The sequence below is a fragment of the Halichoerus grypus genome, chromosome 1 (assembly GCF_964656455.1).
Source record: "Halichoerus grypus chromosome 1, mHalGry1.hap1.1, whole genome shotgun sequence".
Classification (NCBI taxonomy): Eukaryota; Metazoa; Chordata; class Mammalia; order Carnivora; family Phocidae; genus Halichoerus; species Halichoerus grypus.
The window spans coordinates 18,818,142-18,836,547 of NC_135712.1; the positions used below are offsets into that span (position 1 = coordinate 18,818,142).

The 18,406-nt window shown below is 40.0% G+C and overlaps 1 protein-coding gene and 1 non-coding gene across 7 annotated transcripts in view; both read left to right on the forward strand.

Moving 5' to 3' along the window:
• APP (amyloid beta precursor protein) overlaps nucleotides 1-18,406 on the forward strand; it is a 256,472-nt gene that overhangs the window by 188,280 nt on the left and 49,786 nt on the right. For all 6 annotated transcript variants that reach the window (XM_036072762.2, XM_036072763.2, XM_036072764.2 and 3 more), the window contains 2 exons: nucleotides 5,590-5,718; nucleotides 6,607-6,706. In XM_036072762.2, coding sequence (XP_035928655.1) covers nucleotides 5,590-5,718; nucleotides 6,607-6,706 — 229 coding nt within the window. The remainder of the gene's footprint in view (nucleotides 1-5,589; nucleotides 5,719-6,606; nucleotides 6,707-18,406) is intronic.
• LOC118523281 (U6 spliceosomal RNA) lies at nucleotides 15,774-15,880 on the forward strand. The gene has a single exon (XR_004911032.1). It is a non-coding gene; the product is annotated as a U6 spliceosomal RNA (small nuclear RNA).

The following is an 18,406-nucleotide window of genomic DNA, read 5'->3' on the forward strand; positions in this document are numbered from 1 at the left end:
ATTGCATTAAAAAAAAAAATGAAAAGGCAATACATTTGAGAACAGGGTAAATTAATTTTTTAAAAAATATCTTACATAGGCAAAGGCCATGAAATTCCCTTCAAAATTATTTACATCAAACTGACATCAAAACCCAAGCTATAAGAAGACAAGCTATGTCATCTTTTGAAACTGATGAAATGAATTCTTATTGATAATAGTTTGAATATGCTTCCTAAAGGAATCCAGCACTCTGGATTGATAGATCAAGTGGGGTTGGAAAATCAATATGTTTCGTGAAAATTGGGAATGCATCTTAGTGGAGAGATGCTTATTTTCAACTCAGATACCAGGAAAGATATATTTTGCTACCAGAACTGTTTGTGAAATCACATTCAGCTCTAGGTTATTCATTCATTTAATTAACAAACATTTTTAAAAAGCAACCAAATTGTTCCAGGAACTGTTTAGTGCCTGGAGATATCCTATGCTCATGTTCCAAGAAAGAAACAGTTAATGTTCCAAAAGGTAAATCTTCTATTTTAGGTTAAGTCCAATCCATTTTAGTAAGAAGTCTAATCATTTTAGTAATGCCCAGCCTAAATCCTTTAAGAAATTCTTTTTGAAATGATTTTTCTAAATGCAGTGTGAATAGTGAAGAAATTTTAGTGCCAATTGAAAAGTGTTATATCAGATGCAAATAGATACTTTGTTATTATAGGCCAAACACTCAAACAATAGTGATAATAAAAAGGGATTGGATGTAATTAGTCCCCCTGGGGCAGATCTTTTCCTTTTATTTTCTCTGTTCTGTGCTATAAATTTTAATAATAAGATTAGCCATCCAATGCCAGTATAATCAGATTGTAGTATGAATACATACACTATCTAAATTGTAAAATAGGGGAAATTTGGCAGGAAAAAAAACATTATTACTCGTTACAGAAGTTTTAAAGACTTGAGAATGATTGAAATTATACGCATTGAGGTTAAAAACATGTTTCTTAAACTCTGCTTACTATCAGTGTGCTTGAGCCACTGAATTCTTAACGCTCATTTTTCTAATCACATGAACAATCTTAACTGTAACCATTGTGACAATAGTAATACATTTACTTTAAGAGAATACATTTCTATAGAGATCCCAGGTATGTTTTCTTCTCTTACTCTTTTGTGAATATTACTGTGTTTTTTAATTAAAATTTTAAGAAACTTACCTTTGCCCTAGCATAATGAAATAAAACGCCCTAAGAGATTCCCTGTTATTCTATAGTACATGGATACGGGACACCACTAGAAATAACTAGTTTTAAGCCTTGGTAATTCTGTATTCTGGCTAAAAGTGCTAAAAACAATTACTTGTTTTTCTTTGTTACCTAAAAATAGTATTTGTTGCTGAGGTGTAGACATAACCGCCATTTTATTTGGTATGATTTATCTGCCTACTCCATAAGAGCTAATCTCATTTTTTTTTCATTTCTAAGCATGATTCTTAGAAATGTGTTTGCATGAATAAATCAACCAAGCAGAACCATGTAATTCACTTATTGAGGGGCATGGTAATGTGTTCCTGAATTATCTCATGTCCCGAGGCATAGACATTAGGAAGAAAAAGGCTGATGTTTGTATTAGACACACACACAATGTGTATCTGAGCTCATACAAACACTGATGAGATCATAGCTTACAAGGGGCTCTTAGGGCTCATTATCCTGGCAGGAGCTTTGTTCCCTGGTAGAGAGATACGGAGGCTTGGGGAATCATGAGATCCTGGTGTGCTACCATTTCATTGTCAAGCTCTAGGGATTTGATGCAGGAAGTTAGGAATATATTTCTGAAATGAAGAAAATATTGGTATTAAATAAGCAGTTTTAAACATGTGAACCACATTCACCATTTAATTATCCATCTTAATAGATGAGAAGGGTGGATTTAGAGCTGGAATCCACACATGTCGCAAAAGCCTAACTTTTAACTATAATACCTTTCCTCATTTTCTAGTAATCCTAAACAGATTGACCAAGGACAGTCCTATCTTGCTATTTCACCTCCCCACATCTGACACAGTAGCTAAAGCAGAGTAGAGCGCCAGAAACCAAGGACAGCAATTGAGAGAGTGAATAAGCTAAATCTGGATGGCCTTCTACACAGTGAAAAGAGCAGGTGTCATCATGTCCCCAAAGAATATTATCTGAGCTTATAAGCACTAGATACTCAGGCAAGGACTCCTAGAACAGACTCGTTTCTAACCGCTCAATTATTTCTTTGTTTTCAACTCTGTAAGTTACTTTTTGGAATTGTCTTTAGCTTGGTCCATGTTAGAGTTTCTTTGAAAATCAGGATCACAGCGATCGAGAGACCAGGCTTGGGAGTCGGAGTTGGATTACCTGTTCTCACTGTACCCAAGGACTAGCTCTGTAACTAGCTGTGTAACTAGCCACATAGCCCTCAAGCTTAGCTTCTTTGTGCTTTGTTTTATCTACAATAAAACCCCAGTCATAGGGTTGATGGGAAAATTTGGTGAGTTTCTATGCATAAAGCACATGGTCTCATTCTATAAGCCGTCAGTAAGTGTTGAACTGCTGTTGCCTAGAGGAAAGAAATGGGTGGGCATTGGAGGCCAGGACTGAGTGGAAGAAATAAATGTGTATTGTGTTCCTGCTGTGAACTGAGCATTGCCCTGAGTAGCTAACACAGAACTTTTTTTTTTTTTTTAAGATTTTATTCATTTATTTGAGAGAGAAAAAGACAGAGCATGGTGGGGGGGGGGTGGTTGGAGGGCAGAGGAGAGGAGGAAACAGACTCCCTGCTGAGCAGAGACCCCCCCTATGCAGAGCTTGATCCCAGGACCCTGAGATCATGACCTCAGCTGAAGTCAGACGCTCAACCGACTGAGCCACCCAGGTGCCCCATCACAGAACATTTTTAATACTCAGTATGCTCTATATGAAAAATACTGTTATCTGAATTGCACAGAAGAGAAAATTGAGGCCTAGATAATTTGGGGACTGTCATGTTCATTTTAAAATTGATGTTAACAGGGGCACCTGGATGGCGCTCAGTTGGTTAAACCTCTGCCTTCGGCTCAGGTCATGATCCCAGGGTCCTGGGATCAAGCCCCGCATCGGGCTCCCTGCTCAGCCGGAGCCTGCTTCTCCCTCTGCCTGCCTCACTCCCTGCTTCTGCTCACTCTCACTCTCTCTCTCTGTGTCAAATAAATAAAAATCTAAAAATAAATAAAAAATAAAATTGATGTTAACAGTAGTAATTTCCAAGTGGGAGTGTATGCTGTTTTTGGTGATAGTGGAAGGAAAAAGGGGAGACCCAGATGTTATCAGAAATTACCTCCCCATTCTCTAATTTGAGATTTAGATTTAATGCAGTAATGCCAAGGCCAGTGTGGAGCCTTTACATTCTGGCTCACACACTCGGCCGGCCATGACCATCATTTCAGGACGGAATGCCTTAGAGGAACATTCATAGGTGACTGGCTGCAGATAGACAGATAGGATGAAAGCAATCCTTATGTTGAATTGGAGTATTTTTGCTTGTACGAACTCTTTAAAGAAAAAAAAATCTGTTTTCCTCAAAACAGTGAAGCCTTTTCAAGGGAAAAAAGTGAAATAGGGCAACTAAGAAAGCACATAAAGCCAGTCAGGAGCAGGGACATCATGACTAGATACCTCCGACCTTGGAGGTATCATTGTAATAGCACTAGAAGGAGAATTTTAGAGGCCTCGGTGTCGAATAACAAGGATCAGGGGTATGTAATTTCCTGACTGCACAATCCTGCATATAAGATATTCATCACTTTCAATAATAGCCTGCCTTTAAACCAGTCGTCTTTTAAATAAATAGATATAGTTGATGTAGCTTGTCAACTGTTATCTCTTTAACTTTTCTTCTCTTAGGATTTAAAAGATCATTCTCTGATTTGTAGATTCAACTAGATATCAGAGTACAAATGAGAATTATAATGATGTGTTGCCAAAAGCTAGGTTTCCAGCCACGATATTTGCCTTTTTTGGTGGAATTATGGGGAAGCACATTTCTTGTAGGGTGAAAAGAATAAAGCGGATGAGCACAGGTTTATTTTCTTTTACCTGTGGATATTTGCTTTCTTAAGTATAGGAATGTGACCTGTGGAAAGCATAAATTAAGCAAGTCACCCTCTATGAGTCGGGCACTGGGTACCGTGATTCCTGATAAAGACAAAGTCTGGCCCTTAAGGGTCTCACAGTTGAAGAAAGCAGTCAGAAACATAAATAATTTAATAGATTGTATTCAGTGCAGTAATGGGGATATACATAGCTTTTCATGGGAGCACCAAAAAAAAAGGATACCTCTTCTACCTGGGATGTCAGGGAGGTGACCCTTAAGTTAACCAAAGGAGAAGGGGAGGGACATCCCATAAAATATTACAGCTTTCACCCTACCCCCAACATACCATCTCTGGAAATAAATTCCTCACCTTCCAACTGGCTTTCAAGGTGCCCATGACCTAGTTAATAATAACTGGGTTTGCCCAAATGGCCAAAATTCTATTCCTGACATGAACTTTCATAGGGTTTTGTTTGCTTGTTTTAATGACGAAGAAATGTGTGCTTTTGGAAATCATTTCACAAAATCACATGATAGAATACATATAGCAATAGAAACATTTAAGACAAAGGAGCTTTTGTCTTTTTTTATTAGGATGAATGTTTTCAAGAAAGACTAGAATAAAAATGAAATAGAACCAATTAGAAAAAAAATAGAAGCACTGAAGAAAATTGTTGCTGAATTAGAATCTGATGGCATAGAAAGAATTTAATTAAATTTCAAAGTAAAATAACTACAGTTTCACATTGGCCTTGCTCCTAGGAAAGTGTACTGTGTCTTAAAGCTTAGTTTATTCCTTGGCCTACAAATGAGTGATGGTTAAGTTGTCTATTACTTTTCTCATTTTGATTATTATATTTTTATATGCTCACGGGTGGTGGGATTATTTGTGCAGCATTACCATTGAGATATCCATGAAGACTATGCGTGTAGAAATGTAGTCTTGTATATGCTCCTATGTGTTTGGGTGGGAAAAGGGGAAGGACCGAACTTGAATATGACAGATCCGAAATCACCTCTCTGTAGCAGAACACTGCCATTTAAAAAGAAAATGTTGGGCGCCTGGGTGGCTCAGTCGTTAAGCGTCTGCCTTCGGCTCAGGTCATGATCCCAGGGTCCTGGAATCGAGTCCCACATCGGGCTCCCTTCTCGGCGGGAAGCCTGCTTCTCCCTCTCCCACTCCCCCTGCTTGTGTTCCTGCTCTCGCTCTCTCTCTCTGTCAAATAAATAAATAAAATCTTTAAAAAAAAATAAAAATAAAAAAATAAAAAGAAAATGTTGCTTAAGGACAGTCGTATGTCAAATGCTAAATGCTCTTGTCGAAATGAAAAGTGGCCAATCAACTAAGTAATTACCCATTCAGAAAGCAGTGGGAGAATTGCAAAAAGGACTCACAGTCCTTCCACGTTATGGAATGAGTTACTGGGACCTCTGACACGTAGCCCCTGGGACAGGTAATATTTTGCGCAAAACTGAAAGGTTTTGTTTGTTTGTTTGTTTCCGCAACAGCCTCGTCATGTGTTCAACATGCTAAAGAAGTATGTCCGTGCTGAACAGAAGGACAGGCAGCACACCCTAAAGCATTTTGAGCACGTACGCATGGTGGATCCAAAGAAAGCCGCTCAGATCCGGTCCCAGGTAAACACAGAATGTGGTCGTCATGTGCAGCCTGGACAGTCCAGTGGGCTTGCCCTTTGAGGTAGATCTGTAGGTATTCCCAGCATGCTTGTGGGCACTTTACCTTTATAGCAAGAGTTTTTTAATACCTGGTAAATTCCAAAGGCTTGTCTTCAACCAACATGTGGTTTGACATTTTCTGATTTATGAAAATAATGAGAAATATAAACATCTGAGTGTCTACTGCTACCAGTTCTTTAGGAACCCTTCAAAACTCTGATGACTGAAGACAAAATTTGTGTCAGCCAAAACCTCTAAAATTGGTTCAACTAACTTGTGACAGGCGATCATAAACTCCTCTGCTACTCCAGTGTTTGGATATAATGTGAGCCTAAATGAAGCCCTGTAATCAATGTGTTTTATTTCCATCCCCAAAGGTTGACAAGTGAGATCTACCTCTGGCAATCTGAAATTTTACATTTCCTTAAATAGAATTTTAAATAAAAAGATAGGTGGATGGATGGATGGATGAATAGATAGAATGAAAGAAATTTCCAGTCAGATTGAAGTATGTTCCTATCTTTTGAAAAATTTGCACAGAAATATATTTAGAGCATTGGGGGTTATTTAGGGAGCCTAAATATTAGGATCAGAAATGCTCTTTTCAGATGGCTTTGTAATTATGGCTGCAAGCATGCAATACAATGGGAAGTTTAAAGCAGCTCTAAAGTTTGAGAATGGAGAATGGGAGAACAAGAAAATGAGGATGACCTTTCAGGTCACACGTTCCAGCAGCATTTTGTCTATTTTATTTTGGAAGTCTGTATCTGTCTGTGGCGTTCGGTAAGGAAAACAGCTTTTCCCTGCTGCAAAGATGACTTACCTGGAGCTGTCGCCCCTTTATGGCAGGTGATGACGCACCTCCGTGTGATTTACGAGCGCATGAACCAGTCCCTCTCCCTGCTCTACAATGTGCCTGCAGTGGCCGAGGAGATTCAGGATGAAGTTGGTAAGTAAGCTCTTCTCTTGATGACGAGCATCTAAACATATTCTTCTCCTGTCGGGGAAAAAAATCAGCCCCCTGAGAGTTTGTCTGCAGCAGGAATCACCAGCGGTCTGATCTGTGGGAGGAGAAAGAGCACATTCCCTTTTACAGTGAAACTCTTGGGGGATGGAAGTCATCATCACCTCATGAGTGGGATGGTATCCTCCTTTTATAGACGAAGGAGCTCAGGCTTAGAATTTAAGGAACGTACTTGCCTGTGGCACACATCTCCTAAGTAGCAGCAAAAGCACAAAACCGTCTGTCGTCTGACTTCGAAGTTACTGTTACGTTCAGTGACGCGCCTTTCTCTGGTACCCCTCTCCTAATAGCCATGAGTGTTCTCTGAGCCGTGTTGTTGTTTAAATGTCATGAAATATGTGCCCCCCCTTTCATTAAGCTTTTATTTTGAAATAAACACTCATGGAAAAACAGTACAGAGAAGTCCAGTATACACATCACCCCCCTTCCTCAATAGTAACACCTTACATAACTATAATAGTTCTCAAAACCAGGAAATTGACATAGCGTGCTGTCTTTTATGTCCCGACTTCTCCTCATGCCACGTTTCATAGTTCATATAAATAAGTTCTCCCACTTTTGTTTTTCTTGGAATGGGAGTAGAGCATCCCATAACGTAAGTCTCCACAAACCCCCCAAATGCCCATATTTGTTTAACTTTACCTCATAAAAGCACATAGACGGCAGTTATGCGAGTGAATCTTTCAACATAAAAGAAATGTACATATCCCGGAGGTTCGGTATGTAAGCTGTCAGGAAATAAGCAATCTGTCCCTCTCCATAACACACCTGCCCTTTGTTAATTGAGTTGGAAATGGATGCAGGTTATCTGAAAGCAGAACACCCCGGATGTTGTAGATGGGTACACCCCTGACAGGAATTCCTCCTTTGAAGTGCCTAAAACACCCCTTGGCTTGCTTTTTACATCTCCTGCCGATGCTATGTATTCTCTCTTTTCTAATTCAGTACTGCCTTATAAATTTGTTTGTATTGCTGTCAAGTATTTGGCATGTATCAGGTGATGATGTTGTGCTCCTAATGTGTATTAACACACGGAATCAAGTATACTTCCGGCTACAGGCTTTTGAAAAAGAAATTTCATAATTTATCTAAACTTCCGTTCAGAAGGAATTCAGCGTTGAGCAAGATCTTAAGAGGATCATCAGGAGAGTGTTTAGTCTATACCGTGGACTAAAGACAGGCTTGCCAATTAATCTTTCATTCTATTACATTTCTGTAAGAAATGAATATTCTTGTTACCTATATTTGGGGGTAGAAATCTCTAAGGAACCTTTAAAATACTGTATTTCAAATAAGTAGAAGAAAATCCTCCATTCAGTTGTAGAAAGGACAAAAATCATCACTCTCAACAACCTGGAGCTCAGGTCTTCTAGATGAATGTATTTTTGCCTGATACCTGTCTTAACAAGGTAATTTTCCTACGTGTCTTCAATTAAGATAGTGTTAGTAATACCAAGCTATAGAGAAATAAGCCGTTGCAAAGCACTAGAAAGTTAATGACCAATTATGATTGACTCTTTCTCACTAAATTATTAGAGCTTTTTATTTAGCAAAATAAGTGCTGAAGACAGTGGCCACTAATAAGTCACACTTCCACAGAACAGATGGTAATTCCGATATCTTGGGTGTTGCAAAATGCCCAAGAATAGGACAATACAGTGAACTTCAGATCTCAGTGACAGGGAGGATATTCAGATAAATTAGAGTCATGGAAATTTTTTTCTTACAGAAAATCAAAACCTTAACTATGAACTTGGATTAAGAGCATGTTATATTTTTTTTCATTTTTGTCATTCTAAATGTACTAGATATCAAATCCTGAAAGATGATCTTTTTTAAAATCTTCCTTGCCTCCATTTTTAAATGGCTGTTTCCTATAGAAAGAGAAGTCTGCCTGATGAACAGACTTACTTACCTACCGTAAGAGCTCCCAATGTCAGAGCTATAGAACAGAGCACCCTGGGGAGAACGCCTTTTCTGGATTGAGCTTAGTTATCTTACATTGTTCTTCATTTGCAGAAACATTTAAAAATAACTCACTTTTATTTATTTCTTTTTTTAAAAGATTTTTTTTTTTTTTTACTTATTTGAGAGAGAGAGAGATAGGGAGAGAGAGCACAAGCGGCAGAGGGAAAAGCAGACTCTCCGCCGAGCAGGGAGCCCAATACAGGACTCTATCCCAGGACCCTGAGATCATGACCTGAGCCAAAGGCAGGCACTTCACCAACTGAGCCACCCAGGCGCCCCAAAATAACTCACTTTTAAAGGAGGACTTTAGGGGCGCCTGGGTGGCTCAGTCATTAAGCGTCTGCCTTCGGCTCAGGTCGTGATCCCAGGGTCCTGGGATCAAGCCCCACATTGGGCTCCCTGCTCCGCGGGAAGCCTGCTTCTCCCTCTCCCACTCCCCCCTGCTTGTGTTCCCTCTCTCCTGTGTCTCTGTCCAATAAATAAATAAAATCTTTAAAAAAAATAAAGGAGGACTGTAGTTGAAATAAGGTTGGCCATGGGTGCTAATTTGTTTAAGCAAAGTGGGAGTTCCCTGTAATATTCTCTTTATTTTTGTAAAAGTTTGAAATTTTCTGTAATAGAAGTTGTTGGGGTTGTTGTTTTGTTTTAAATTCCTTTCTGAATAGGATCGTCACAGATTTCTTCCAGTTTACGTTTTGTACTCTTTCTAATAGTTTCAGATACTCTTTGTCAGTAGTCTGACTTGCCTTTTTTATATATAATCAAACTTTAGATTTAGAGTCAGTTCTATGCGAATAAGGAGGATACTGAAGTTCCGGTCCACCGGCAAAACAGCAAGATTTGGAAGTACCTACAAATGCATGCCTTTTATATAAAAGTTTGTGCTTATAAATGCAGGCAATTCGGACATGTTTATGCAGTAAAACACCTATAGGAAAATACAGTAATTGTATTAGGGTAACAGGTGCTCATGAGATGACGGGTTTTTCCAGTCTCAGGGACTGCTGGTATCTTTAGTGACTTAGCTGTATCTGCTTCAGTAAATTTACGCTCCCATTAGCATAGAATTCTCTGTTACGAACAAAAATGAGGAAGAAGCTAGCCACAGTAGAAAGAAGGAAGGGCAAAAAGGGGAATTGGTGTGAAATTGGTGAGAACAGTAAAGGGTAGCTGACCAGACAGTAGAATTCATCGTGCCAGGGAATTCGGTGCTGGCCTTGCTCACCACTGTGCTTTCCTGAGGAATCCCATCTGTCTGTGCTACTTCACTGTTGACTCCAGTAAATCCCAAATCCCTAGGTCTACCAAAAAAAAAAAAAAAGCCTGTCTGCTAAATCCCAATACCATATCCCAGACTATGAGAATATCCCACACATTTCCCACACTCTCGTCAGTGTATATAAAAAAGCAATGACTGTGTCCCTCTTGAAACTGACTCCTATTGCAGTCTCAAGTATGGGACCTCCCCCTTGGCCAGTATTTCTCCATGACACCTTCCTCTCCTTCAGCCATGATTTCTTGCCAGTCACAAGACATGTAAATTGTTCTTCCTTGCTTAAAAAGTGGCATATCCTTCAATACCCAACTGAAATATCCACATTCCTATAAAACCTTGGCTAATCTGCATAGGGAGCAAGAGAGACGAGCTGGTGTGTGAGTGACAGCCACGTAGCAAACTGTTACTGATGAGTATCTGTTACTGATGATGCTTGACGGTCCAAGTTCTTTATGAACATTCACCCTCGAGGTCCAGGGCCACCACATACAGATGTGGCAGGTGGTTTAGGTGAAAAGCGCAGCTGACGTTCTGCATCCCGCTCATAGAGCCAAGCAAGCCCTCGGAGGTTGGGTCCAGTCCCACTTGAAGCGTGGCTTTCTCGTGATTCACACAAGTGCGGCCTGTGAGCTAGTGAGAATTCAGTGATAGCACCCGCAGTTTGCAGGTGAGGAAACCAAACCGTAGAGAGAGGTCGCTAACTTGTCCTTACAGATCATGAAGTAATGATAGCAGAATTGGACCCAGGGTCTACCTGAGTCCAGAATTCATGCTCTCTCTGCCACCCATGCTCCTCTCTCAGGTGGAATTCCTTCTGCTGAACCTCAGTGTCTAAAGCACCTTGTATCTACCTCTAATACCGTACTTTACTTGGTACATAATTACTAGTTGACATGTCCACCCACCCCGCATGCTGTGAGCTCTTTCAGGACAGGTCTGGGCCTTCTTTGCATCCTTCGGATCCAGCAGAGGACCTGGTACTTTGTGGGTATTAGTAATTGTCGACAAGGTTGAAGCAAATCCCAAGGATGCAAGGTAGATGCTCTTTCACTTATGCTGATCAGGTGGACTCCTTCATAACCCTAAGGCCCCACCCCGAGCTCCTTCCTTAGCACCTAACAGTGTTGCACAAAGCAAATCTCTTTCCTCGGCTACAGCATTCTCTACAGCTGTGACTGATCAAACCAACAAAATGGGTGCAGTTGGCAAAGGTATCAAAAAAGAATAAAGCACAGTTCTAATACTGTAACTAATAACATTTTGCAGGATTGTCCTATATAATTTCCATGACCCTCTTTATTTGGTTATCTGCCCAATTTACATACTTGACACTTGATTTATTAAGTATGTTGCCTGGTTTCACTGTCTTGTCAGTCAGAGTCTGAGGCTATTTATTTGATTTGCTTCACCAATAAGTTTGAATTATCAAAACCGCTGTTAGTTTTATGAAAGCTTGGTTTTTTATTATTTTATAATAACTCTTCAGTTCTGTTTGAATTATTATGTGCAAATTCCCAGGCACAGCCATATATTACTTCATGTTTTCCGTTTTTTAAAAAACAAAAGTTACCTCAATGCAAATTATGAAGTTTCCTTGCAAGAAAAGGCTTAAGGCATTGTTTATAGAGGAGGGAAATTCCCCTTATTCACTTAAAATAGCTGTTTAGGACTTTGCTTTTTATTCAGCAAATGATAGAGGAAGTATTTTCATGAAAATATGCATCCTCTTCCCTGTCCATATACTGTTTTAATTGTCTTTTAACCCTTCCAAAAGGCAGAATCCCTTCATCCCTGCCGTTCAGCTCACCCTTTGCTTTGTCAGATTGCTATTTCAAAAACGATTGGGGTTTTATGCCCTTTGTAATCTTCTTTAAATCTTTGCTAAAAGGATTCTTTTCTACCCTATCAGCACTGAGGTTATTTATCAAAGTGTTTCATTTTGCAGCTACCTCAAGGCTAAAAATACTGGCGCTCACAATTCCAAGATGGCTATCCCACAGAATGCTATAATGACCAATTTATGAGAAAGGCAGTAGGAAGCAAAGGGGAAGGAAGGCATCATTGTTTCATACCCTGGGCTTTTTTTCTTTTAGCATTCAAAATTAATAAAAACACGCATTATTATAAACCAGATGTTGGAAGGATCTCTGACTGAATAAATCCACAGTGAATGGGGTAGGAGTGAAACATGTGGCAGGAGATCAAGGGACTCGTGCTCATGAAAGAATGCTTATGATTTATTATTACAATTTTACGATGACCTCTTGATAAAATGTTCTACTCTTTGGGGAAAACTCAGCATGCTTATTTCAAAGACAGTGTTTCCATTCTCTGCCCCTAACAAACCTACTGATTTGGGGATTTAATGAATCCCAAGTAGTCTAAGTTTAAAATAGAATATTTATAGCATTTGCCAGAGAACAAAATGGAACCTTCATTTCTACTGAGAATTCTAAGTATCCTTATGTATAATTGTTAGTCAAGGAAAAACATCAAGGAGAAAATCAATCATAAGAGAAAGTGAGAGACAGGTATCAACTTACTGGACGCATGCTTTTCGTTTTTCATAAGGAATGGCTTTTAAATGTATGTCCATTTATTATTTTATAACTGATTTAAGTATTTGGAAACAAGAACATTTGTTTCATAAATCACCAAAGACATGTTCCTTCTTTAGTTTTAGGATAGTTTCCAGGCTTCTTTTCATGTTTCCCAGTGTAGTCACCTGAATTACAAGTATGGCCAATGTTTATTTGCCTACCTCTAAATGTATTATCTTTGTCCCCCTCTTAGCAAGACAGTTGCTCTTCCAGAATGGACCCATTCGTTTAGCTTATTTATTTAGTTTATTTTTTGTGAACAACATAATGATTCAATAGCTGTATACGTTGCAAAATGATCACCGTAGTAAGTCTAGTTAACAACTCTCCCCATACAGAGTTACAAAAAGAGATTTTTTTTTTCTTGTCATGAGAACTTTTAAGATCCGCTCTCTTAGAAGCTTCTAAATATGCAGTACAGTCGTATTAATTATAGAAAGCATGCTGTACATTATGTCACCATGACTTATTTTCTAGCTGAAAGTTTATACCTTTTGTCCCCCGTTATCCATTTAGCCCACCTCCCAACCCCTGCTCCTGGCAACCACCAGTCTGTTCTCTGTATCTATGAGTATGGGTTTTTTAGATTCCACCTATAGGTGAGACCATATGGTATTTGTCTTTCTCTGATTGACTTATTTAGCATAATGCTGTCGAGGTCCATCCGTGTTATCACAAATGGCAAGATTTCATTCTTTTTTATGGCTAAATCATATTCCACTGTACGTAATGACTGTGTGTGTGTGTGTGTGTGTGTGTGTGTGTGTGTGCGTGCATGCACACGCATGTGTGTGCATGCACATGTGTGTACACCACATCTTCTATATCTATTCACCCGTTCACACTTGGGTTGTTTACGTGTCTTGGTCATTATAAGTAAGGCTGCAGTGAACATGGGAGTGTTCTCATTTTCTTTGGATAAATACCCAGAAGTGAAATTGCTGGGTCATAGGGTATTTCATTTTTATGAAATGATTCCATTTTGACCTCATTTAGGAGGGTAAGGAAAATTAATTTAGCCAACTGTCACCTTTTACTCCAAATTTTGCTTTTCCTTAAATCATGATGACGGTGACACATCAGTCGTTTTTATCTCTTCTCATGCCATTTCCCTTACTTGTCTGTGTGTGTGGACACCTCAACCAAGTGGGTGAACCTGGTCTCCCACACCACGCTCTGCCGACTCCCATGACGGTCCAGTATGGGTCTCAAGTTTTTTCTTAACCCACCAGCTCTTATGTATGGCCCTGTAGTTTGAATCAAAATCCAAAAAGAAACCTTTAGTAACTAAAAATGATGGAGGAGTGAGGCCTGACCACAGCGGCGGCTGCTAGACTACTTCCTGGCATAGAACCCTACAGCAGGGATGTCCTGATTTATTTTTTTTTTTGTAGAGTCTTGGGAACAGCTAGTGATTTTAGACTGGAAGAGGAGCTGGTTGTTTTGCCTTTCACAAGCAGCTGCCTTCAAGGTTCATATTTTGAAAGAGGAGGGGAAAAGAAATGTAGTAGGTCTGCCACCCTGAATATAGAGATGCATTGAAATTGAAATTACTTTTGAAATATATTTCCATAAAGACTAACTGGCAATGAGATGAATGTTTGTGTGTGAGACAGAGTATGGAAGGAATGTTAATTTGCTTCTTGCTGTTTAACTCAGAAATAAATTTTGCAGCGTATTCCCCTAGTGAACCCCATTGCTTTTTGTGAACTGTTCTCCTGTCATATATACGATGGGCCTCTTGAGAAAGTAAGTCGTAGACAGTAGGGTACATACCTGATTGACAGCAAGAGATCAATCCACTAACCTATTTCAAATTATGAGGCAGTTGTACAAAGGAATGTTGACTGGCTATGAATCAAAACACCATTCAGAGAGAGTCTTTTGGACTTTGAGTCAGAAACAGGTGGTCAAAGGGCCAAGGCCGGGGTGTTACTTAATTTCAGCTACTATTCACAGATGTATTGACATAAGACAGTGGGTTTAAAATAGCCTATTTGACAAGTGTGTTTAATTTTTTATAAATATTACTCATTTACATATGCTTATTAAAACATGAGCTAAATCTTCTGTGTCTTTGAAACAGTAAATGGTGACCCCTTGTATTGGCTCGTGCACGCCTCTGTCTTTGCTCTTGGTTTGGGTGGCTCTTAGATGAGCCTGCCCATCTCCTGAGAGCAGGGAGAAAAACCATGTGTTCAGCTTCCTCTTTCACACTGAACTTGGTAAACCTGGTCCTAAGACGCACAGAGATCATAGATATTGTCATCTTAGAGAAGGAAGAAGGGGCAGCTGCAAGTTTCATGCCTCTCAGAAGCGATAGCCTGAGCCGGCTGGAACCTGGCAAACTTTTCACCTCTTCTCTTTCCGAGGCTGTAATAGTGACGCAGTAACTCTGGGGCGAGAGTGAGTGCTTCTGAAGCTTTGCCAGGTTATGGGGGAACTTCCTGGGGCATGAGCAGTGGAGGGCTGGGAGTGCAGGAGGGAACATATCTTATTAAAATGATTATACTTATTAGCATTTCATATTGTTTTTATTTAGGAAACTCTAGAAGCAAACCAAATTTCACATTCTGGGTTTGGGTCGGGTTGGGGGAGGTCGAAAGAAAGATTGCTGTTCAGAATTCTGAATTAGTCACTCTTCTGCCAAAAGCCTACCTTCATCTTGTTGATTACTAAGACTTGAAAGAATTAAAATGGGTTTACTCTCAAGTGGTAGTCAGTATATGTGATAGAAAGGAAAGTTGCAAAATATGCTCTTTTTGATAGGACGTGCACCATAAGAAAAGTATTATGTATGTAACTGGATGTGAAAGCATTAATCATTCATAATGTGACTTTTCTGTATTACATTAAAACTGTTTTCTTTACGTAAAGACTATGACCGAATAACACATGCTTCTTGCTGTAAGTTTCCAATAATTCCAGTAAGTGGTTTTCTAAAATTTTCATATGCGAAACTTTGTTGTTATAGTTAATAGTTACAATTTTTAAATTGTTATAGTTCTCTCGTACCAAACAGATTTTATCAAATAAAAAGGAAACTACCATTATCATTGCCACTCAGATATCACTAACAAACAGCTTAGTTCTCAGTCTCTGCTCAAAGAATTCATTAGCAGTACCAGAAGGTTTCAGAGGTATATCTGTGTTGCTCACTTCACCACATCTCCTAAAATTGGAACAATACAGAAAAGATTAACTTGGCTCCTACCCAAGTATGAGATGCAAATTTATGAAGCATCCCGTATTTTTTTTTATTTCACTTATAACTAGAGGATGACTAGAGGCATCTAGAGTAATAAATTCACAGAGACTGAAAGTAGAATAATAGTTGTCAGGTCCTGAGGGAAGGTGGGAATGGGGAGTTCGGGTTTAATGGCACAGAGTTTCAGTTTGGGGAGATAAAAATAAGTTCTAGAAAAAGATGGTGGTGATGGTTTCACAACACTGTAACGCGTTTAATGCCGATGAGCTGTACACTTAAAAATGGTTAAAATAGTAAGGGTTTTTTTTGTTTTTTGTTTTTTTAAAGATTTTTATTTATTTGTCAGAGAGAGAGAGCACAAGCAGGGGGAGCAGCAGAGGGAGAGGGAGAAGCAGGCTCCTCACTGAGCAAGGAGCCCAATGTGGGACTCGATCCCAGGACCCTGGGATCATGACCTGAGCGGAAGGCAGACGCTTAACGACTGAGCCACCCAGGCGTCCCAGTAAGATTTATGTTCATGTGTTTTTTACCACCATAAAAGAAAAGGACACATGCATATCATTTGCTATCGTGAATAGCAAAGGGATACAAGAATTAAGCAAAGATGTTGGATCTTAATGAGTATTTATTAAACACCTACCGTTTTCCAGATTCTGTGCTCAGATATATTGCATGTGGAGCACAATCTTTCCTACTTAGAATCTGCCTGGAGAGACTTTGGGGAAATGGAGTTGGGAAGGAGGCTGCACTCATTAAGCTGAGGGATGTTGATTGCCACGTCTCTTGGTATTGGGTAGAAGCATCTGACAGCCATTCCTTACTTGCACCATCACTCACTGAAGATTATTAGAGAAGGGAACCTTAGCTTTCAGCTGGCTCAGTTGCATTGTTTTATAGGCTCAGAGCAACCAGGATGTGCCGTGTCATACATCTGGTCAGTAAGACTGAAGACCGATTCCACTCTGATGTCTCTGTATCCACTGGTATTTGTTCTGTGTCCCTGTTAAGGCCAAGCTAAACAAAACTGGGTGCAGGGAGCTATTTTTCAGCTTTAAAAAAAAAAAAAAAAGATTTTATTTATTTATTTGACAGAAAGAGAGAGGGAGCACAAGCAGGGGGAGCATCAGGAAGAGGGAGAAGGAGAAGCAGGCTCCCCACTGAGCAGGGAGCCTGACATGGGGCTCGATCCCAGGATCCCGGGATCATGACCTGAGCCGAAGGCAGATTCTTTAACCAACTGAACCACCCAGGTGCCCCTTCCACAACTTTTCTTTGAAAACGGCCCCTTTTAGCAGATACGACTCAGTAAAGATGGTTCCGAAGCTCAAAGACTCAACACCCTTGAATACTTAAGTCAGCATTGGGGCGTTTATAAAGGACATAAAGATCAGCTGCATTGTTCATTTTGCAGGATTTTTTTGTCACATTTGTACTCTCTGTTTGCTTAGAAATCACAGACCAGCATATGAAAAATGACAACTGCCATCCCTTCTCGTATATGATTGCCATTAGATTTTTTTCCACGCAGGACGAGCACAGATTTCTCGGAAAGCATAAGGTAATAATCCGTAGCCAGGGCTTAATCATTTGTGAGGGATCCGACAGAAGGGTTTTAGCTCTGTGAAGTCAGCGGCTGCAGCCCTTCAAATCGTACACCTCATTAGGCTGTCTCCCCAGCCAGGGCGGGGATCATGTTCACGATGGTGCGAGCACAGTTCATGGCTTGCCACTCAGATGTACCTAGAAGAAGGAATAGAAGAGGAAAGAAAAAGATTTTATGGGTCTTTTTTGTACGTTTACCTTCTGTACTTGGTTGCTGTGGGCTCTCTTAAAGACTCATTTGGTCCTCAAACTAGCCGTGGACAGCCAAAGCAGATGATACTACGTCCTTTTGTTCTGCACGAGCCTGATGTTCCAGTAAAGCTGCTAGTACACCTCCGGCCCCGGATACATTTACTGATCCTGTTCCATCCGTCTGCAGCACCCACGCCTAGTCTTGGCCTATTGAGATCCTCTTCCTCCTTCAAAACCCCAACTCTCATGTCCTCTCCCTTTTTAAATCTTTGATTAACACAAAGCACCCGCCCTCTGATCATATATTCCATATATAACGTGTGTCTACTATTGCTTTGATGTGTACCTATCAACTAATAGCCACATCCTAAGTATAAGCTCTTTGAGGGTGTGAATCAAATCTCATGCATTTGTGTCTCCTGAAGGAGACTTTTAAGTATAAGTAATTACAAATGCCTGTCTTTAAGGAATTCTTCAGTTAGAACAGTCCTTGGACCAGCAGCAGCAGCAGCATCCCCGGCGAACTTGTTAGAAATGCACATTCTCTGGTCCCACCCGTGACCTTCTGAACCAGCAACACCAGGGTGGGATCAGCGATCTGTCTTTCAGCAAGCTGTCCAGGTGACTCTGATGCATGCTAACCTTTGGGAACTACTGGTTTAGAGTGTATTTAACTTAATGAGCAGTGAATAAACGGTGAGGATCTATCCTGGCACCCCAGTGAGCTAGTCGTATTACCTACACAGTTACATTCTAAATCCACATGATGAAAACTAGAT